Source organism: Phalacrocorax carbo, chromosome 1, assembly GCF_963921805.1.
Source record: "Phalacrocorax carbo chromosome 1, bPhaCar2.1, whole genome shotgun sequence".
Lineage (NCBI taxonomy): Eukaryota > Metazoa > Chordata > Aves > Suliformes > Phalacrocoracidae > Phalacrocorax > Phalacrocorax carbo.
This window is the reverse complement of record NC_087513.1, coordinates 89,486,884-89,510,599: the sequence shown is the minus strand read 5'-3', so window position 1 is coordinate 89,510,599 and position 23,716 is coordinate 89,486,884. Positions and strand designations below refer to the sequence as shown.

The 23,716-nt window shown below is 46.3% G+C and overlaps 1 protein-coding gene across 1 annotated transcript in view; it reads right to left on the bottom strand.

Annotated features, from left to right (window-relative positions):
* The window catches only part of ARHGAP31 (Rho GTPase activating protein 31), a 64,593-nt gene extending 42,189 nt beyond the window's left edge, over positions 1-22,404 (bottom strand). Inside the window, exon 1 of the mRNA XM_064466174.1 lies at positions 21,477-22,404. Within this exon, the coding sequence (XP_064322244.1) occupies positions 21,477-21,576 (100 nt within the window). The 5' untranslated portion in view covers positions 21,577-22,404. The remainder of the gene's footprint in view (positions 1-21,476) is intronic.
* Between the last annotated feature and the right edge of the window lie 1,312 nt (positions 22,405-23,716).

The following is a 23,716-nucleotide window of genomic DNA, read 5'->3' as shown; positions in this document are numbered from 1 at the left end:
AATCTTGCTTGTATCTCACGTCCCCCATTGTGAGGATAAAACCCCAGCACAGTCTCACAGAATGTGCTTCGCTTCCATCAGCAAAAATCTAACCCCTTGGCAAGGAGTAATGAATTAACAGAGGATAAGTATCATTCTCATCCCATAGGTGCAAAAAATGAGAAACAGAAAGGAGTTGGCAGCCTGAGGTCATGCAAAGAGTCAGTGGAAGAGCTAAAGTTAGAGCCACGTCTTTGATTCCCACTCTGTAACTAAACACATGGGCAGTTTTCTTGTACCTGAACTCCTGGTAAATAGAGGCTTACCCTCAAAAGTTCAGAAGGTGGTAAAGAACACAGAGATTGAACTGGCTTCTCAGAATCACTGACCCAGAAGGTCAAGTTGAAAATCTCCCACAGATGTGTTTTTCGGGGGGGGGCTCAATTCTTCCCAGGCTTCTACTAAACCAGAAAGACCATTGCTACACAAACTTCTAGCCAAAATCTGGACACACAGACTAAAACCTCAGAAGGAGATTTGAGTCAGAGATTGATAATCAGATTCTTGGAGCAACCTTTTGGGTTGGTTGTCCTAAAAGTTAGCCTTGTCCCACAAGACCAGACTTCAGTACCCCTGTGCCTGGGAATGCTTGGAACTGAACCCATGCTTTGTGGTGTGGCTTGGTCTCACTTCTAATTCTTTTCTTTTTTTTTTTTTTTTTTTTTTTTTTTCCCCTCTTGAGTGGTTCTCTCATAACTACATACCACAGTAATGGCAAGAAGTTACCCAGAGGCCATCTGGGGAGAAACTGCATTATTTCTGATCATTTCAAGGAAGGGAAGTTGGCAGGGGGTGCGAGGGGAAAAGATGTTCCTGTCTGTTCACAGATCAGTTATACCAAACATCTTGCATTACATGTCTTCTGACTACTTCCATGTCCTGAACTATCTTTTTGTTTTCCTTTCTTTACCTTTTATTTTCATTTCACAGGGCAATCAGTTTTCAGCACAATTTTCTTCCCAGGGACCAAACTCAAACCCCACCTTTGGGACGTGGACCAAGGTTTCAAATCCCTCACCAGCAAAATGGCACTTGGATCTGGCATTTATGATTCAGGCCCATACCTTGCAACGGCAGCTCTAAACTGGATCAAAGACTTTTGTTTCTAGCTTTTGTTCCCTCTTCTGTTCCCTTGAAATGTCAGCAAACATGATGGCTTTGTTGATGCTGTCAGGGTGGTCTGACCGCTTCCCACGCTGGGCATGCAGATTGGGTAGCCATGGAGTAGTCAGCAATTCACTGGGTGTCTCCTCTAGGATGTTGTTGTTCCTCACACTAAGGCAGTGGCCTGAAGCAGCAACACTGCCATGAAATCAACAGAAAACAAATCCACCTCCAGCTGCCCTGGCTCGCACAGGGACATGCAGACTGTTTGTTCCAAATCAGCAGCTGCTGATGCTGCCAGGAGGAGAGGAAACCATGCTGGGAACTCAGGGATCTCCTTGGATATTGGGATGGATATCCACCCCTTCAGACATTCCCTGCTTTGTCTGGAGGAAGACTCAAAATATATGTGTTACTGCTGCCTCTTGAGCCGACAGACTGCAGGACTGTGAGAGCTCACAGCCCTCACGGCTGTTCCAGCTCTCTGCTGACTTCCAGGTAGAAATGGTTTCTCTCAAGTCCAAACCAGGGGAGGTAGGTCTGTCCTATCCCAGACACCTCTTGTCACCTCCCCAGATGCCTCCAGGGCTGCTCTGAGATGACTTGGGACCTCTCTGGCCACTGGTTGTTCCTTGGTCAGCGCTGGCTGCACTGTGGGGAGGGGCAGACAGCACTGCCCACCATCCTGACCCATGTTGTTCTGTGGTTATAGGAGAGCCTGTGCAGAGCCCAGCAGGCTCTGCCTGAGCCGTGGGGAAATGCCTGCAAAACATGTCTGCCTGCTGTCACAGCATCACGGGGGGTGGGGGAAAAGACTATGAGTCAACTACCAACCAGAGGCCACATTTGTCTGCCCCATCATAGGAACCACTTTTAGCCTGCACTGGCCAGTAAGGGTTGCCTTAGCATCACTCCTCTGTCTACCTGAAGTGTTTGTACCAAGGGGGATCCTCAGGGCTTCCAGGACATTTCTGCTTTGCCTGCCAATATTGTGCAAAATATCAGCCGTGGTTTCTCAGCTGTTCTAAAATAATGTGCTTGGGCTTCCGCCTGAAGAGCCTGAGTAGGGCTGTTCTACTGCACTTCCCTGGTAGCCATTATGTTAAGAATGTGATCATATTTAGGAATGAGCTAAGGCTCTTCCTGCCCTCTGCTTTGCACCTCTCCAGTTCAGTCAATCTTTTCCTACCACACTTCTTTTTCCCACTGCTTATTGCTAATTCATTTTCTCCAATTACAGCAGAAAAGGGCCCTGGCCAAAGAGGAATTTTGCAGCATGTCTTAAAAAAGATCATATTTGTCTGCAGCTTGGCTTCATTTGAGTAAGGTCGTTCTGTGGTCAAGCACTCTAAACAGATAATGCCTCGTCTCCAGGTCTCCAGAACCTCCCATCCAGGCACTGTCATTGAAGCTTTCAATTTGAGTGCTCCTCTGATACATATCCAACCTCACCAATACTTTCTCAACAGGTTGTCCCACAAGAGATTTAGGCCAACTCAATCTACTCCTCTTGGACTTGATACTACCACCATCTTCAGTGCCAACTGCAGTCAATTACAACAATGCTGTTGACAAATCCACCTAAAATTTTGTTCTTTTTTTTCACTCTTGGCACCAGTTGTATACTGGTGCATTCCTTGGACTTCCCTGGAGCTAATTCATGTGTCACTCTGGTGATAACACTTTCCATGTGGGTGTTGCAGAAGCACTTTGTCACAGGGAAGATTCGCAATTACCCAAGTCACAGAGACATTGCTTTTGTTTTGCTGTTTCACCAACCTAAGTCATAAGCCCCTTTATGGCTGGGAATATTTGCTGTATATGCAGATTTGAAGCACTTCCACACCAGTTGGCTGCAGCATCCCAGATTTATACTAGTGTCACTGAGGTCAGAAGCTGGCATGATGCCATGCAGCCTGTGCTTCTGGAGGAGCTCAGTGGTAAAAGGCAGTATGCTGAAATGGAGGCAAGGTGCCAGACTGCTGCAAGGTGCTGGAGAAACTTTTCAGAGACACAGTAACAAAATGGAGACACCCTTTCTCTGCCACCATATGAATCCCTTGCTCTTCTCGTGTCCCACTGTGAGAGACCCTATGTGTTGGAGTACTTGAAAGGGCATATGGGGTACCAAGAACCACACACTAGGGAGGGCCTGTGGTGCAACATGCAGCCAAGGAGCATTGTCCTAAATGGATCCCTTGGCTTGTACAGCCCTGCACCATACAACTTTGCCACACAGCCCTGCATATTCCCTTCTACTCCACAGCTTTAGACACCAGAGGACAGCTGGGCAGAGGACAGCCAGTCAGGCCAGCTGTGCCTTTGGCCCACCTGAGCAGAGTAGGAAAGGGTTACAGGGAAACACATCAATATGAATGCATGAAGTGCAGACACAACTCTCATGGAATATAGACCAACACCCTGGTCCCCTGGGCACAGATGGTCCCAAGTAGAGTTAGATCCGGGTTTCACGGCATGTGCAGCTTTGTGCACAGGCACACGTGCAGCATTTGGGCCATCCCAGGTATTAGGATGGCTCTGGGTAGAGATGGGAGTCAGTTGTATGAATCCTGCACATAGTGCACTACCCTTGATCTGAAATGCTGGACATAATGGCATGATTTAGCAGCATAGCCTGGTTCATAACTGTCCCCTTGTTTTTGCAGTATGTGAGCAGACATTTGGGTGGATGACGACTTGTCAGACTCAGGCTGGAAGGAGAGGTGGCAAAGTGGGTGGGACTCACAGTCAGGTGTGTATCAGCAAGTTTGTCCTGCTCAGAAGAAACAAAGGAAATGCTGCAGAAGATAGTGACATTCCCAGGGAATCCACTTTTGAATCTGGCTTGGCTGGCCATGACCTGAGACTCCTTTATAAATCGCATCAGGAAGGCAGCATTAGCCAACAAAACACAACAGCTACTCATAAAATCCAAAGAATATCCATTATGTGCTCAGCTAGTGACATTTTAAAGCCTATAATTTTTTGCATCTGTAGGCTCGTAGCCTGTAGTGTTCACCCTCCCCTCCCTTGGAGCCAAGCTAGAGACAGACTCAGATAAAAACCCTGCAGCTGAACACCCTGGATTTCAGGGAAATTGAACTTAGGCATCTGTACTTCAAATTCAACCCTGATCAGAGCACTCTGAGAAGAACCAGTTCAAAACGAGCTGGGCTCCAGGCAGGCATCTTCGTCTCCCACTTCGGGCAGGAGACAGCAGAGGCCAGTGCCAGATCTCCAGACTATAATCCAAGCAGGCTCTTGAGATATGCACAACTCAGGTGTAACTCAGGTCAGCTTTGTAGACTTTCAGACCTTTGTAGACAACAGACACAAGGTCTTTTTCTTCTGATTTCAGGTTTTGTTGGGGAAATTTCTTAGTTTCAATTTGGTAGCATTTGGATAACCCCAGTCCTCTTTTACACAACAGCCTGGGCATTCTTGACAGGAATCTTTATAGAGGGTTTGAAAAGAGAATTGGAAAAATTCGGGAAACGGAAATGTTATAACCTTGCTAGCGCAAAGGCAAAAGCCATTGCGCACACAAAAATTTAGAAGCAGCAACAGCAAAATCCTTTGAAGGAAAAGAGCAGTGATTTTTATTATTGCCTTATATGAGCTCAGAATGTGGCAAAGTTAAACAAAGCAATTATAAAGTTGGGTATTTAAAATTACTTAATGTTTCACAGTCTCCTTTGAGATGAATCAGGTATCCAAACATCTGGGGACTGCAAAATCCATCAGGAAACACAGACAGATGAGATGCATCAAGACAGGAAGGTTCAGGGCTGCCATTGGAGAGACAAGGAACAGCAGGAGATTCCCGCAGCTTCTTTTGGGTAAGAAATGTTAATACTACATGGATGTGTACACTAAACAAAAAGAGGAAGAAAAAGAGAGGGCTAAAAAAGGTTTTTGCAAGTCTCCTGCTGTTCTGTGTCTTTCTCACTTTGCTCTGATCTCTCTGTACATGTCAGTGGCTGGCAGGATGACTGCTTCCTGCTTCATGATTTCATATTTAATTCTTTCTATATAAAAGGAATTTAAAGGAAATTATTACAAACGGTTTGGCCACACTGCATCAAGTCACTGGAAACTATTTCATTACCCCTGACGTTTTCTTTTTTTTTCCTCCTTTTTTTTTATTCTTCTGTAAGAGAAAAGTTAGGCACTTTCCTAAACGCTTTCCAGACTTGAGCTATTCACAGATTGCATGTGGAAGGCAAACACAGCCCAGGCCTGGAAGAAAGAGGCTCTCATACTGGACACCCCAGTAGCTTGGGGCGTTGCAGGCAGTGTCCTCAGCAGTGTTTCCTTTCAGAGAGCTGTTGCTGCATGAAAATGCTTTGGGTGTAGCAATCCTGTGCTCATCCCACAGGCAATTCATGAAAGAGGCAACTGTTCCATGTTGGGAATTCAGAGAAACCTCTGGCCAGCAGTGGCTGCTGGAGGCACCCTGATTAAAGCCCCATTGTTTTGCCCTCTCCAGCAGTCCTGCTAAACTGCTCCCTGATGAAGCTCCTGTCTGTCCAGTGGTTTGGGAAGAGGCAAATAAGTAAATACAGTCCTTGCTGGGAATAACAAAGATCGGGGAGGGGGGGCAAGGAAAGAGGAAACAACAAAAGAAAAATCCTTTAATGCACTACGTTTCTTCAAAGGCAAATGCCAAGTAGTTAGGTTCTGGGCTGTGTTTCTTTTGTCTTTCGGACTCCTGGATCTTGCTGTACTAAGGGCTTTGAGACACTAACAAACACACTGCAAACACAAGAAGGGGTGTTGCAGGAAAAGGGCGTTGAGATCATACTTAATCAAACTTCCTTACATTTTGATAGCTACAGTGCTGCTGTAGAAGTCAATCATCTCTTTGCCTTTGCAGTTATCTCAGCCAACACAGCTGAGCCACACACACTTCAGGCCAAGACCTGTATCCTGATGTTAGTACACGGCTGATGGGTTTCAGAGGAAAAAACCACCAGGTTAAGTTCATCTCCTTGTACAGGTCTACCTCAAAGGGGGGCAAACTGCATGATCTAAAAGCAGGAACTTACTGGAGACTGTAAAGCCATAGAAGTTTTGATTCACAGCACAGGCTTCCAAAGCAAAGGAAGCTGAGGCACTGCATGCCCTCAGTGGGCAATGACGCTGAACACATTTAAACATTAAGTATTGCAAGCTTACCCAAGTGAGGCAAAGCTGCTCTTGCTCACGCCCATACTCTGGAACTGATCAGAGACTGAAGCTCATTTTAACATCAGCTAGGCACCAAAGGGGGAATGAAAAAATGTAGTTAGCTGACAAAAAAATGCATCACTCCCAGTGCAGTAACTCAATGGCATCTCCTTGTGCTTTCCAAAACCAAGTTTATTTCAAGGGCTGAAAGAAGCCAGAAATAATTCCCTCACCTCTCACCCTGGCTCAGTTTTGGGTAACAATCTGGAAGATGAGCTTTGGATAGCAAGAGTTGTTGGCACTGTGAGCATCGTCCCTTACTGTCCACTGTTTCTGGTGAACACTATTCCTGTCTATCCTCTGGCTGGCTATACCCAGAAAAGCATCTCTTCATCTGCTCTAACCCTAATATCAAAACTGCCAGGATTTTGAATTTTGTTCCCACTTACAGCCCACCTTCTTCTACCATTCATTGGCAGTCTCCCATACGGTCCAGACTGTTCCAATATGGTCAGTTTTGCTCTCAGACCAGTTTTTCCAACCTTCCCTTCCTCTGTTTTCAGCATATTGGGATTTCCTCACATGCATTTTCCACTCCACCTTTGCCCTTATTCCCTTTCCCCATTCATTCCCTCTGCTCTCCTTTTTAATTTCTCTGCCACACTTCTTTCCTCCCAGCTGTTTCTTTGGATGCATTACAATTAGCTTCTATCAATAACCTAAGGCGGGCCTCATCCCAAAACCAGAATCAATTGAAATTGCTGCTAGTGACTTGTAAGGGGCAATCCTTTCCATAGGCCAGTAATGAACCATGTCCCATGGCGTGCAAAGAAAAGCTGTGTTATTGCATATTCTCCCTTCTAAAACAGGGACTATAAAATGGAGACTGTAGTCCTGCAGAAAGTCTTGGTAGCACTTTTCTATTTTTTTTCTTGGGTTTTTTTTTTTTTTGCAACATTAGCAGAACTAAGGACAGCATCCTGGCCAAATTCCAGTTTAGGGTAATCTCTTCTGCTCTTTCAGATACATGTTGCATTGTTTTTCCATTTCCTAGACCCAGAGGTCAGCTGGTCAACGGCTGACATGTTCTCTTCAAAGCTAAAACATCACGTATCGAGGCAGAGGCCTCACTAACTCAGAAGGAAGTGCTAGCAACCTTCCTCTCTAGGTATGTAATGCCAACCTGGTGTTCCTCACATCTCCTTCTGAGGCTCTTGGTATGGGGCCTGCCTGAGACAGGCAAGCTGGGCGAGTGCCATCCTTCTCTGCTCCGACTGTCATGCAATGTGGCACTCCCCACAGCTGCAAGAGCCCACTTTTCAGCACTGGGTGATGAAAACAGCTGAGACCCTTCACATTTAATAACAATAATAAAAGCAAAAATAATACTGAGAACTTTGTACAAAAAAAAAAAAAAAAGATGATACCAGTATCATTTAACCACTGAGGGAAGTAGAATGTGGAAAAAGGAGCAGCGTAAGGTCTCTCACTGAGTCAAGCAGAGGCAGGAGCAGAGATTTCCATAGCCCATGGCATGCCACCGGTGTGACTCCTACCACCTCCTTTGCTCTATGCAATTCAAACTCCAATCTGAGGAACTCAGCCTTCATTTGTGTACAAACAGAGGAATTTAAAGGGAAGAGCAGAAGGTGTGCTTTTAAGCTGCTTACATCTCTGCCAGGTCACCAAACCAGATACGGAATAAAGGAAGCCAAACTGTGGATGCAAAAGTCTTATTTCACATGTGAACTCCCACGATCCCTTTTAGCCATCGGTCACTGCTTTGGCATAGGGCATGGAGTAGACAGCACTGCCTGGGGTACGTGTGGAGCTCCTCCCAATATTCCAGACAACCGTGCCGCTGGTAGCTCACAAAAGTGCTGAGCCGAAACTGCTGACATGTGTCAAAACCCCCAAGCGGCATTACTGGCCTGTCCAAGTGAGTTCGAGGAGCCATCTGGCCAGGGACGCAGAGCCCACGTGCTGGGGGCCGGCCTCTTGCTCTCCGGGCTGGGATAATTGGACATTGTTTGGCCACTGAATTGCTGCTCTGTCAGGCTGCGGGCTTGTCTTGTAGGGACAAGCTAATTAACATGCAAACTGCCAAGGGAAGGAGAGGGTCAGAGATGGCCCTCACCCCTTCCTCTCCCCAATAATAAACAGTAGGTTTGTGTGCAACCACAACACCCCAACACAGGGAGGGGAAAATGGGTGGGGAAGGGGAACACTTCCCATTCAAACACAAACATGGACGCCCTCGTCAAATGCAGGAGAGGATTTTCCTGCTATACCTGGGTTTTCATTTGCAGTCAGTTCTCTCTGAATTTGCAAGCAGCGCCGAAGCTGCCCGGAGATCTCAGTGGCGCACAGTGCCACGTTTGCTGCCTTCTCTCCTTTCTCCTACATTGGCCAAGGCCTCACTTTTCACCACTGCAGCCCAGCCAAAGAGCTGAAGGCACTGCAGGGACAAGACTGCACCGAATGTCCCAACCTCCACACTGGTCACCATTGGGTAAAGCAAGTAGCACCATTGCTATCAGCCTCTTTTCAAGGAGGCAGAAGTGGGGAAAGGGATAGAAATAAGGCACTTGACAAGATAAAATATCTTTCCCTAAGCACAATAACTGATGTCAGGTGCACCTGCACTGTCCCCTGAAGCACAACGATACAAAACCTTTTCATAACCTGCAAACATTCTCTGTCAAGAGGCAGGAACACATTTTTCTGATTTTTCCCATTCTCCCAAAGAAAACACACATGTCTCTCTCCCCTTTTTCTACCAATGCTCACTTGAATTTTTTTCATAGGTATAGAATGTTGCAACAAAAAGCCTTGCTGTCACCCTTTGTCCATCTGCTAAATCCTTCCACCAACCTGCAGTGAGTTCAAATCTGTATTAAGAGATGCATGAAAAATCCCAAGCAGGGAACCAGTATAAGGGTTAAGCCTCCAAGGCCCTTAGGATCTAGAGCTACAGTTCATGTCTGTCTTTAATGCCCAACAGCTAACATCAGTAATTTAACAAGCGCCTTACATCCTGAAATATTTCACAAACTGCAAAAACAAGACTTACTCCACCCACCTCTAGGCTGGGAGGTGGCAGCTGTTGATCTGGGCAGAGCAAAGCTACAAGACAGTTTAGGACAGTGAGTAAAAAAACAAATTGTGGCTCTAGCTGAAATCATTTCTGGAAAGGGAAAGATGCAGCACAGCATGTACGTATATAAAAAAGTCCCTATCCCCTAGAAACAAAAGATAAACCAGAACTTTTTTAAAAGGATTGAGGCCCTTGTTTTACACTATGCCCAAATGGCAACATTTTCCTGAACGATGCCAAGTGAACAACTTGACTGAACAGACGATACACTTGCCATCTTCTGAGTCATCCACCCCAGTCCTGCAGCAGATTTTCTTGGGCAACTCCCATGCAAGTGCTAACCAGACATAAACCCACTTTGGGTGTAATTGCTGCACAGCTTAAGGCTGAACAGCGGCACACTTATAGAGCTGCCATGTTTAGGGGCCTAAGTAGTATCCAGTTAATCTTCTCAAATCTCATTATTGCAGCAAAGTGACAGATGGTTATTTTAGCAGGCTAGAAATGAGGACTAATTAGGGCTGCTAGCCCTTCTTTGTATTTATTACATTGGTTCCTTCCCCACCTCTGAAGCATGTTTACAAGCAGTGCCATAGGGCTGCCTCCAACAACGCACTCTGCCTGCCACCCTGAGGACAGCAGGTACAGGGTCACCTGCACCTGGCTGATCTAGAAATGGGGATGCAGGAGGATGTCACTCCTCATCCAGGTTCTTGGGTACCCGAAATCGAAGCTGTTGGGATCTGGAACTGAATTTCCTGACTCAGATCCCCTTTGTGGCTTTACACAGCAAACCCTGGGCAGCAGTATGAGACTGGCACTCACTACTGAGCCAGGAAGGAAGAACAATGGACTCAATAGATCAAAACCAGCTCTTCCCATTTATCGCTCTTAAGCCTGTCTTTAGGCACAGACGCTTGATGTATTGACTTTGGCAATATGTGCATACTGCCATCCTGGCAATAATGTTATTGAAATGGAGGAGGGAGGAAAAAATGAAAACAAAACAAAACAAAACAAAATGCTAAGTAAGAAGAACTGAAAACACTTGAGAAAAGCGAGAATCCCCCATGCCCCTTTTGCAATCTTCAGCTGTTGCCTCAAGCCAAACCCCCACACTCCTTTTAGAGGTTCCAGGACATTTGTTTTAGCTTTTTTTTTGCTGCATTCCTCTACCTTGTTGTACTTCTGGTTTCCAGCCGGGACTGGTAGGGAAAGGACAGGATTATAGAAGGAAGTCTGTTGCTCTGTTCTTCTGGCTTGATTAGAAGCAGAAGATGCAATAAATCTCACAAGAGAGTTTGTTCTCATTTAGCCTCTTGTGTATATGAAACTACCTGACCAGAGCAAGGGTAAGGAAAATGCAATACCAAGTGGAGTACACTAGGAAGATAAAAAGAGAAAGAGCAAAATGGTGAACCTGTTCCCCTCTCTGATTTTGCATAAGGAAAGAAAGCAATTCAGTCCCGATGACAGCTTATTTATTTCACACAAATTGCAGAGCAGACGCAAGGGATCCAGAAGGAGGCTCACCCTGCCTGATCAGACCTCTGATCAGGTCCTGAGGTGTGAGTGCCATCACTACCCACAGCACCATAATGAGAGATGAATAGAAAAACAAGCACTAGTTGCACGTGGCGCTGGTTGGCCCTGTTGTGCTGCCAAGCTGCCTGTCAGCAACAGGTCTGACAGTCACATCCACTGCTGAGATGGCAAAATACAGAATACTAAAAGTATAAAAAATATCCCAACTGAACTATTCAGATCTAGATAAACAAACCCCTCCCTTTTCTCCTAGTGTTCTGGTTTGTTAAGTCAGTATTTTTTTGATGAGCTAGTGAATATAGACAGTGAGATCAGGCATAGACGTAGCCCGGATTCTCAGCCCTACATCCCAGATGCAGAGAAAGTTTGCAAGCATGTCAGCACCTTTCAGAAAAAGAAGCAGTACCGATGCTGCCTCTGTGTTTGGTGAAAACCACGGTGGTATCATTTAAATGAAGTTTGTACTGGAGAATCTGACCTGTTCTGCTGTCTAACACTCTGTAGGAAACAAATTACACAACTCAGTTACAGCAGCAATGTCTCCTGGCCCTTTGTTCAATCCTTATTTTAGAGATGCAGGTATATCTCCTCTAACCCTTTCACCATGTGACAGTATTTAATCACATTAGTAAACCAAATGCACACATATTCCCAGATGGGAGAAAGCAAAGAAAGGACATGAGATGTAAAGAGAGCTTTGCATTTGGTTCGGGGTTTAGCTTTTGTTCTTTCTTTAACTCTTCTTTGCTTTACAGAATTAAACAAAGCCTCCTGTTCCAGATGATAAATCTTCAAGCTGCTCCTGGCCCCAGAGAGCACAGGAGATAATAGCATTTCCAAAGGCATTTAGTTAGCTGAGCCTTCGGCGTAGAAGAGGGCAGAGAGAGGAGCTGGAGATAAATGGCTATGAACCCAGCTCAGCTGCTCAGGGCATATTTCTGAAAGCAGCAGCCACAGCTGAGAATCCTGCATGGGGATGCACATTTCCACTCCCCTTGCTCGGTCCCCGTGCTGGAGAAGGGCATGTAACACAGCCGCCCCAATAGGAAGAATTCTGGCCACAAGCCCCCAGGTTCGGTGCACAGTGCCTTTGGGGGGGCTGTGCAGCCAAGACCTGAGAAGAGTGTTGTGCTTCACAGCATCATTTGTAGGCTTTCTATTAAGCCAAGGCTCTGCAAAGCTTTCATCAGATGTAGCATATCAGCATATTATATAAAGCATACATTAATCTGTTCGAGCTAGCCAGCAGCAAGACTGTGATAACCATTAAAGAACAGCAGCCCTTTATGAAAACACAATTCATTTTCACCATTAACCAGAGCAGAAAGGATCCTTAACGCTGTCCCAATTGCACATTACTTATAGACTGAAATTGCCAGCCCAGGCTGGGAGACCAATGCAAATTTCTGATAGAAACTGTACAAATCACTAGGAACATCACAATAATTAGGAAGAGTGTTGCCAACAGGCAGAGTGATGTGATCCTCCCTCTCTGCTTAACACTGGTGAGCCCACACCTGGAATCCTGTGTCCAGCTCCAGGCTCCCCAGTACAGGAATGACACCGACTTACAGGACCAAGCCCAGCTCAGGGCTGCAACGATTAAGGGACTGGAGTATCTTTCATATAACAAGAGGCTGAGAGAGCTGGGACTGTTCAGCCTGGATAAGAGAAGGATCAGGAGGGATCTTATCGATTTGTACAAATAGCTGATGGGAAGGGATGACGAAAAGGGAGCCAGGATCTTCTCAGTGGTACCCATTGACAGGTCAAGAGGCACAAATTAAAAAACATGAGATTCCATCTGAACAAAATATTTTTTCACTCTGACAGTAGTCAAAGGCTGCCCAGAGAGGGTGTGGAGTCTCCATCTGTGGAGATACTCAAAACTCAGCTGGCACCATCCTGGGCTACCAGCTCTAGCTGACCTTGCTTCAGCAGGGAGTTGGTCTAGATAATCTCAAGAGGTCCCTCCTCCTCATATCAATAATTTTGTGATTCTGTAACATTTTCTGCTGCTGTTAAAGTAACTCATCCCATATGCACATTAAATTACCTAAGTCTCAGCAGCCATCCAGTCAACCCAGTGTTGCTTGGAACTGGGGCTGTCACACACAGCATCAGGTGCTGGCATCAGGATGGAGGCAGACTGGTTTGAGCCCAGGCCAGGCTGCTGCTCCCAAATGAGAGTACAGCAGATGGGGCAGAGGAACAGAAGGCAAGTACAAAAAACATGGGGTTTTCTCTATCCTTTTTGTGCACTGTTAAGATCAAAAGTGCATCCACCTGGCTGAAAATGGGCAATTTAATCCACCTGCAGGGCCGTGTTCACGGCAGGAGGGTGAGACAGAAGAGGAGAGAGACTTCCCTGTCCACTCAAGTGGTGTGTGCTAAGAGACTTGTAGCATTAGGGCCTGAACTCACTCTCACCCACAATGATAGCATTGATCTGGCACTCGAGTGAGGGTGAAGTTTAGTATTGGTGTCTATAACTTCATCATGTGCAAGGGCCTAGACAACTGACAACAAGATAGGTCTCGAGCCCATGTTAAGTACTTTCATATCTGTAATCACAATGATGCAGAAGACCAGAAAGTCTGCTTGTGGTTTCAGGTAAATATAGAAAACAGAGGGTTACATTATTGAGTTAAGTATGAAAGTTAATAATACAGTCAGCGCAGTTGCCCCACATTATTTAATTTAGCACTAAATTCAATTTATGTTACACTGTTCTCTGTGTCCATTGTAAACATGCCACAGATTTTTTTTTCTTGTTGTTGACAACGCAAAACACATTCATTGAAGTTATCAGTAGAGAAGGTGGAGGCTCTGGCATATGATCAAAGGACATCTGGGACTTGAGGCTCTGGGAATGTATGGAAAGCAGGCACTAGTAGGCAACTAGCAACACTAGTAGCCCTTAAAACAACCAGCAGTGGAGCCAATTAGCAGCCTTTGTATTGTAATAAGGTATCTGTAGGTTTCCATCTCAGAGCTCTAAGTGCAAGTGGCACCCTGATGGCAGTTCAGGACTGGAGGCAGGTGCTGGTAGCTCTCCATCCTTTAATCACACTCCATTTGTATTTCACACTTAGGAAAACTGCATGCAGTGCTGATCAGAGATCCAGTCCAAGCCGTGATGTGGGCAGTCAATCTGATAACCACCCACACCCTTCAGAGTAGGGCTGGGTATACCATTACTGAGAGTCTGTTTACATTTCCCCTATTACTGTTAAAGGAGAAACACTGGAACATAAATCTTTGGCACAACCTTGACTGCCAGCAAACGTTGCTGCTATAGAACTGCGTCATATACGCAAAGCCCAAGTTACAGATGCAAGCTTTCTAGTATTTCGTTTTTGTCACAAACTCTCCAAACTAGAACCAGGCCTAGACCAAAACTTTGGTTTCAAGCACTGCAGACGTTTGGGGCTCTCCCAGACTACTTGTTCACCATGTCTGCATCAGCCTATGCTGTGCGTCCACCCAATGCAGTGCCAGCATTTCATCCACACCAGTTATTTCCTTGAACCTTCGAGAGCTGTGATACCACAGGCAGTGAAGTCCCTAGTCCTTAGTTTTCCAAGTTTGGATGAAATCAGCTGTTACCAACAAAGAGAAAACATTTGCTAAATCAAAATACATTTTCTAATCTAGAATCTGCAGGCAAGACATGTGATTCATGCTGTTCACAGGGGTTGGGGAGAAGGCAGGATCAAAGTGGGGCTTAGTGCATGCAAACGCCACGTGTGCCTCCTGCAGTGCTTGGTAAGGGAAATGTAAAGCAGGAGGCAGCATGGAAGAGCTCTCTGCTAATTACGCAGCGCTAGCAATGGAAAGTCAATACAGAACAAGGAGCTGAGCTTGCAACATGAATGTTTAACTGCAGTAACACTGTGCCACAGAGACACAAAAAACCAGCTCCCAGGAACCAGAAACAGATTGAGGAAGTAACACAAACATCATCCAAAACAAGGATGAACAGCAGAGTAACAGAAGCAGACAGATGGCTTCTGCTCCCGTTGTTCCCAGTGTCTTGTTGCTCTCACTTTGTTGCCATAGAGGCTGATATCTGGGACTCATAAAGTGATGCTCCGCCTGTGAAAGCAGGTGGAGAAAAAGCAACCTTTATGTTATTAATGATTTCCCCCTCACTATCCATTTTGGCAGCAGAGTTTCTCACTCCCCTGCCCGCTGGACAGGCCTTGGCAGACTCTGAAAGGCCATGGAGCTGTCTTCTCCCCAGTCCCAGCCCAGCTACTCCACCTGCCAATTGATGTAAACCCTCAGGACCACCCTGCCACAGCTCTCCTCCACTGTACAGTAATACAGTCCCCTTTCTTTTGCCCCCAGACTTCACAGCCCGACTGTCCCTTTTTCTCCCATCACAAAGATGAGGGGACACAGCCTTAAGTATCCACACAGGCTGCATGACTACAGCCAGGGATAGACCCTCTGCTGGTTGGTGTATCAGCAGTGTGAAAATGTAGAGCAGACTGTAGCAGAAAGTCAGATAAAAAAAGAGGACTAATGCATTTCAAGCCAGCCCAAGAGGCTGTTCTTGTCCTCCTCTCCTCCAAGCCCCTGCTGCTTCCTTCCTTGCAGGGAAACAAGTGTTTGCATAGCTTCAGAATGAGGCAGGTCAAGGAAGAGGTCTGGATTGAAAGCAATCTGGTCACAAAAAGAGAAAAAGGTTTCTTTTCAGCTTGATCAGTTTGTAAGACAGAAATCCCCAGTGCCACAGTTTCTAATTTTGAGAGTGGGACGAACACAGCTCTTCGTTCTTCTGCAGCAGATTAAATGAGTGTGCGGCTCATTTCCAAGGGGATTTAAAAAAGAATGCCCTCGTCTTTTTCCTCCACATTGCCATGAATGATCCTTCAGCAGTTCCCTCAGGACTTCCTGCATGCATCACTAACCAAAAGCACCTACCCAAAAGCATGGACATGCATTCACTTCAAAATATCAACAGAGGAAAAGCAGCTTAAAAAAAAATACTAAGTGGACACAAATGCATCTTTGTATGGTACACACTTACTTGCATGCATCCTCACGCACATCCCTGCATGTTCTTATCCCACAAACACATGCAGCCGCACATACAAGTGTGAGGAAGGAAAGCCACATGACCCAGTAAAGCTGCTTCACATCTGGGTAGCAGGTTTAACGACTGGCTAGAAGGGAGCCTGTTCTCGAAGCAAACCATTTTTTTGCTGAGTGACAGGTCTCCCATCCATCTGAGCACAGACGAGGCAGCTTCAGAGTGAAACACCTAGCGTCAAAATCAGGCAGAAGGTTGCATGCTAAGGGGCTTTACCTAAACAGCCAATATCCAAGAATATCCAAGGCCACCTTTCCTTTGTACAAAGCATACTACTGCTGAATTAGTGTTAATGTTTTCCCTCAGAAATGCCTGCCTATCCTACAGTACACAGAGTACAGTAGTAGTACATAGTACTACTGTACTAGATACCAACCTATCCTACAGTAAAGTCTTGACCTACTGCAGCTCTCAAAAGTGGTTAAGATCCTGCTTGGGGAGTTAGTGCAAGCCAGGGGTCCCATGTTTTTATGAGACCACTAACACTAAATGAAAACTTTCCTTACTCTTTCATTCAAATGCAGTTGTGACAAGGCAAAAGCAGTCATTGCATAAACACATAACATAGAAGAATATCATATGAGCTACCCATGTTGTTGTCTCCTTCTCTGTATTACAGTCCAGGGTCTTGTAAGGGTTTCCTCACACATCTCCCTGTGCTACATTTGCAGACAACGGCTTCCTTTCCCTCCCTGGCCTCAGGGAGTGCTGCTGGCCAGACCTGCTCTCTGCCCTGGCAAGAAGGAGCCTGAAGTAGAGAGCACGAGGGGGTTGGTGGCTTCAAAGCTCCTCAAATGAAGCAGCTCTGTTTCTACAGCAAATAACAAACAAAGCCAATGAGCAGCATTAGACAGAGATAGAAAGTGCTTCGGGTGCCACAGGCTCAGGATGAGCTGTGGGGAGTGTGGGAAGGGGTTAAGGGGAAAAGCTGATCTCATTGCATCCCAAACAGGCAACATCAGTCAAGCAACAGATGTGCAAGAAACCACAGAGGGGTACAGGAACAGCAGAATTAACTCTCCAGCAAACAGGGGAAGCTAGGACACACAAAGCTGATCTGCACCCAGAGAACAAGGCATCTAATCTGAGATTTGGCTTTTTGCAGTCCTGGTAGCACCTCCTATCCCAACATCTAGACACCATCATACTAAAAATGAAGGAAACAATTCAGCCTTTCTCCTACCTGGCTCTAAGGAAATGGTGCAAAGGTAGGTCTAAATCAGTAGTGGTTCCTGTGCAAAAGACTGGATTATCTTTTGCCAGCACAATCAGATTTTTATAGATGCTATGTCTACTTCCATTTTGAAAAATGGAAGTTGTACCTGGTTGTGGACCTGAAATCCCAATCTGAATCTCCCACAGTTAGAAGTACTGAGAATATTAAACACCATTTTGACCTAGTCCCTCTCACTTTAACAGCTTTGACCTTTCCAGCCCCACCTTGTAACACTTCTGTGATACAACCGGAAGCAAGACTGCTCTTTGTGACCATTTTTTTAGGCAGTTCAGACTGCCCTGCCCCAGCTAAGATTTGTGCACAACCTTGTGTCTTGTCTTCTCTGCTGGCCCATCCGTCACCAGAAAATTATACTGTTGTTACTACAGGAACTGGGGGCCTGACATGCAGATCCCATTGACTTCTGTAGAGGCACTATGTGCTTTCCTCTGGAAAGCAGGCTTGTTATTGAGAGGCCAAAATATGGCTCTAATGGTAATCCTTCAGGGCTAATATCTGTTAGCTCCATTGTACCTGTACAACACTTTTAAAAAGTTTGACACAGAAAAATGTTCTAGTAGGGGAAATGAGTGCTAACATCTTCCTGCATGAGTGCCTATCTATGCCCAAAGCCTGACACTGCTTTCTAGTGAAGCTATGACACTCCAAAAGATCACTTGCCTCCGTGTATGGAAGAGGGACTATGTGAAATCAGACAGCTTTTACTCATTGGCATTGCCAGCCACCAGTCTTTTATGTCTTATGTGAGCTTTTCCTCAAATCCACTGCTATTAAAGTAATTGTTTGAGAATTTTAGTGGGAAGGAAGAAAATCTAATTTTTTCCCAAGTTTGTAGCCCTCTCGCCAGTAGAAAGGCTTGAAATTGTAACTCAGATGCACACTCAAGTTTCAGAAAACAGAAAGCAGAAAAAGAACCCAGCACTGATTTTTATTTTATCTCATGATTTTTGTGTCCTGAGTCATGATTTAAAATGCTTGGGAACACTGATAGCAGTCTGCCCCCATAAGGAGCATGACCAGTCTCTGTGTAGAGACTGCCAGCAGAAAAAGGCCAAGAAGGGTCAAATGCAGTAGTGACAGGAACTTACTTGAAATACAGTAAATTCAACACATCTGACCTTCAAACCAGCCACCAGACAGCAACATCTATCTATGACCACTGACCTGGGTCAGATCTGAAGAATCAACTTAGGGCTAAAGGCGTTGCATCATATTCTTAGTCTCCTGAGCTACTCCACTGTACCTGCTAAAGTTTTTCCATCTACACCACTCTTAAATACTTTGTAGTTCTGCTGCAGCTTTTATTGCACTGTCATATAGCTCTTTATAAAAGAGCCTTAGGTACATCTGTCTGGTAAGGGAGACAGCAGGATCTTTTCATCTTTCACTGAAACACAGCCATATCTGAAGTTGACCATAACAAGGTATTAAACAGTTAAATGACAGGAGAGGAAATGCTGATACCTTAAGCAGAATATCATTCTCTCCACTGGAATTTGGCAACAACGCAGGGACTAAGGTCCTTGCAGAAAGCACAAGCTGCTCTTCAACAACCGCAGGCATGTAGGGAGTGAAGTTGTGCATCTCCTCCACAAAACACCACACAAGTAGCGCAGCACCCCCTAACTGTAATGGCTGTGTACTTACCCAGAGGGAAAAAAAAGCCAAATTGAGCTGTCTATACTGGCCTTGGCCATCTCCTGTGGTCCCTTTGCCATCCCCAGTGCCAGTAAAGCAGGTCTCCGCTTCTCCTCGCCTGTGCGAGCGTGCAGGTCCAGTCACACAAAGCAGCACTGCATGATGGTCTAAAGCAGACCTGAGCATGAAAGCACAAGCAGTCTGACTTGTGTCCCACCTGCACTACAGCCTCTTCTTCTTTTCCAGTTAATCGTTTCGGGTGCATTTTTAAATCTGCTTTCACAAAGGTCCACAACAAAACATTTTCTGGACAGCAACCAAAGTGCTCTCCCCTTCTTCATCACTCCTGATACCATGAACAGTCTCACATCTTCATTGCTTCCATGTAGGGAACAACCAGACCCTGCATCCCACCAGTTAAACATAGTACTATCTAAAGCAGAGAGAAAGCTATTGCTTTACATCTCTACCAAAGCCCCTGCTTGCAGGAGCACTGGCTTGTCACTGGAAATAATTCTTAGCAGGACAATTCAACTATCCCCAAATCAACCATCTTTCCTACCCTAAATTATTTTCTAATTTTGTTTCACAGTTACAGGTTGCAAGTTTGTGATGTCCTGATGACATCTGAACCTTCATTTCTTCCCAAGACATCACTTTGGCATACTTGGTCACTTTCCTATTGATCCTGAGAGCTCAACCAGCATAAGAAGTAGCATCTCTAATTCTCTCACTTCTTCTCTCCCTGTCCCAATGAATTGAATTGTACCAACCTAACTTACACCCTTCCCAATAAACCTATAACAATTGAGTCTTTCATTTCTGGATCCCACGGCACTGGGCAATGGGATGTGCTATTCAGCAAATAGCAGCACTGCATAAAGGGAAAGGAACTTCATATTCTCCCCCACTGCTCCTCAGCACGGACAGATAAGTAGGTTGGAACTGTGAACCATCCCACAAATGAGACTTGAGACAATGTCCTCCTTTCTTGTGCCCAAAAAACTATTTTAAAAAACTATGGGATTTCGGGTAATAAATTTTGCTGTTCTGGCCTAATTTCAACTGCAGTAACTATGTTTCTCCCTTTAAAATTCCCCTTGCTCCTTCCACCAAATATACTCCCTGTGCCTGCCTTCCCTGTGTTGTTTTTCAGTGTTCCTGTAAACAGCTGTAAATTGTTCCTCCACCGCAGCAGCTCATGTTAGCACTGTATGGAATTAATCTGTCTGTACTTCAAGCTGGCAAAGTGGTGCCTCTTCATTAAGCCTGTTATTTTTGCTATTTCAACTCAATTGCCGTTAACGGCTATATAAGTTAAAAGATACAGTAATTGTTACGGATGACTCACAATGACATTGAATGGCTGGTTTTCCCCCATACCTAAATAAATGCACATATAAAACATTTTAGCTTAGTGATATGTGTACTGCCCTCTTCACTATGCAACGGAAAGGACTACTGTTATGTAGTCTACCCCTCTGCCAGCGCAGTTCCACACTGTACTTCATCAGCCATGCTCATCAGCAAATGAAAGACCTGATTGTAGAGCCCTCCCTGTACAAAGCTGACATTGCTGCTTGAAGCTTTTTTGTGCTCAGAGTAGCCTGACAGTGGTAAAAGTTAGTTAATTCAAACTGGAACATAATGCTAAACCTGGAACATAATGCTCACATCAGGGATGGTAATAGGCATGTATTTATTTTCCCCTCTTGCTAAACTGCAGGTCTTTTTGTATGCCAAATTCTCAACTGCTTCTCTGGTCATCCAACTCTCTTTAAGAAAAATTGTTCTCCTTCCCTTATCCAAGACTGGCCATCTCAAGATCAGGACCCTCTGATCTTATTGCAGTTACCTCCTGTCTGAGCTACCATATTCTCATCTGATATCTGGGGGCATGGAGGTCAGGGGGAGAAGGAGAGGAGAGAAAGATAACAGGCAGCATAGTGAAAATATTAGCTCAGCTGCCCCCTACACCTCACACCCATCTCTACTCCACCCTACGCCCCAGGGTCTATCCTGTCTCCATCCAGAAGGACAATATGGGAACTGTAGTGAAGTCCAGGAGGGGCAGATGTGACATTCCCAGTTCCTCCTTACAGCCCCGCAACGCTCTAGTCTCATGGACTTCAGGAGGATTTCCAAGTCCGGGAGGAGGCAACACTAAGCACAGTTATGATTTCCGACCCTAGCTCCCTAAAAGCCTGATACCACCTTCCTTGGCCAGGTGAATGGGAGAGGGCACCACAACGTACCGCTGGCCACCTCTGTCCACACTTAGCAGCCCAAGAGCCCTAGCCCAGTCCTTTCCCCACACACAGTGCTACTCATGCAAGGATCATGCAGACGCGTCACCAAGCAATCTTCCGATTGTTCATTCATTGTGAGCAACTGGGCAATGACTCCACTTCCCGGGGATAAACCAGCTCCAGGTTGTCTAGCCCTCAGCCTTGGGAAAGGTCCGGTTTGCAGTCCTACTGGTAAAAAAAGGGGGGGACGCGCGCTCTGCTCCTCCACTACCAGAGTGAGAATAAAAAGGCATTTACCATCCTGCCCAGAGCTCTCCAGATACTCCGTCAGGTCGCAGCCGAACGCGCTCGCGGCTCCCTTCCTCTTGAGTTTCTGCTTGGCTCCCTTGTTCTTCATGAGGTTAGTCCCAAAAGAGGTTCGCCCCCCTCCTGCCTTGCCCCCCTCCCCCCGGCCTCACGCTGGGCGACAAAAATCTTGCTCTTCTCAGACAACTGCCCGTGACCCACTCCCAGGGAGTAACATCGGGGGTCCCATACAGCGTCCAGCTGGAGAAGTAAACATTAATCCCCACCAGATGTTGGGCTGCTCCTGTGGCAGAGGAAGGTCAGAGTTAGAGGAGGCTCCCCAGCTGGCAGCAGCAGTGATCATAGCCCGAGCCCGGAAGGGTTCTCATCAGAGGGAAGTGGGTGGTGGACGGGTGCCCGCATCGGACCTGGCAAGTTGGGGGCAGGCGATAGTGGTGGGGAGGACGTCTTTCCCTCAGCACGGTCCCAGGACCCTCCACAGCCACCTTCTGGGTTTCGTCAGCCACGCTGTCGCCAGTTCCAGCAGAAAGCGTCCCAGTCTGGTCTTCTTTCTTTCGGCTCTCAGAGGAGACTGGAAGTTCAAACGGACTAATGAAAAGGGACAGGGGAAGAGTCTGCACAAGGCTCCTCTTTGGCTCCCCCCCTTCCCCTCCTCCTGCCTTCGGACAGTTAGAGGAATGAGAAACCAGCTTCCTGTCCTGACTCCCGCTCGCTCCCTCTCTCCTCTCCCCCGTTTTACAAATCCTGGGATTATCCAGCTCAAAAAAATGCTGAAAGGAAGTTAGCTGGGGAGGGGGGCGGAGGACGGTTTTTTGGCAGTAAAGTGCGTGTGTGTGTGTGTGTGCGCGCACAAGAGGCTGAGTGAAGGCACACAGAGGAGTTGGGGGACGGAGATGGGGCTGAGGGGAGGAAGAGGGAAAGCCTGTCCTGACAGTCGACAGATAACGGACTGCCTGAGAGGAAATCACTGCGAGCTGAGCCGCAGCCCGCAGCGCGGTCAGGAGCTTCCTGTGCTACCAACGCTCAGCTCTGAAAAGGCCCGAGGAGGGGCTGGCGAGGAGGAGAGACCAGAAGCTGCCCCAGTAAATCTCTGCCTCTGTTCATCGAGTCCTTCATCACAAGGCACCTTCCTGCTCTCAAACATTTCTCTGTTCCTTCAGGATTTGCCTCCCTCTACAGAGGTGCAGGCTGGAGATACCAAAGTGCAAGAAGGGGGCAGAAAGTTGGGAAACTAAAGAGAGGGGGGAGGAGAGAAACCTTCAGCTCCTTCCTCCCCATCTCCCTGGAAAGCATAAACAGATGCTGCCTGGGCATCTAAGTTTATATACTTTTGAGTCAGGTCCCAAAAAAGGCTCCCCTTGACCGATGAAAGGGTTTAAAGACAAGCAACAGAAATGACCCAGTAGCAGCAAGAAAGGAAACAGGATGGGTCTGCCCTCAGGTCCTGAGTCTTGTCACCCCCACCAACACCTTTCTAGACTAACCTTCAGTACTTCCATATCTCTGCCCATAAAAGCAGCCACTTGCACTTTCTCCACAGTTTTTATCCCAGAAACTCAACCTCTTCACACAACTGGGTATGCTGGTCGGCCACATGCTTCACCTAGGGAGGCAAACTTAACTCTGCTAAGGCTTCACTGCCCCCTCTTGCTCTGCATCAAATGTAACTCTATGGGTCTGGGTGAAAAATAAACAAGCAAATGAAAAACAGGAAATTGCAGCTTTTCACCAAAAATCAGTCCAAAGACAGAGTAATTTTGGTTTGGAGGAAAACTGGCCAGGAAACAGGGCAAAGGACTCCCTTAACCTACCTCCCTTCTCCACTCACTGTGCTCCACACCCTCACATGGCAGAGAAACCTCATCCCCTCCCACAGACCTCTGCAAACTCGCCACCTCACCCCTTTATTTTGACAGAGTCGTTTTTCAGATAAATCAAGCCTACACTGTGACTCGACCGCTGCCAAAAGCAATTCAGGTTCTGTCTGTTGGTACGGTGACTTCTTTTTTTTTCCCTCAAAAATGTTGGATGTTATCATTTCACGCACAAGAAAAAAAACCTGAGAGCCCTGGTGAAGGACCTTGAGCAATTATAACTCCTATTGTGCAGTTTATCACCATAATTATTATCATTATCCCTGTTTTGCAGCTTGCTGGCTGATGGGTTGAGGGAAAAATGATTTGCAGAAGGGTGCCAGAGATGTCTGGCCTGTCAGCTCCCAGCCTCCTACT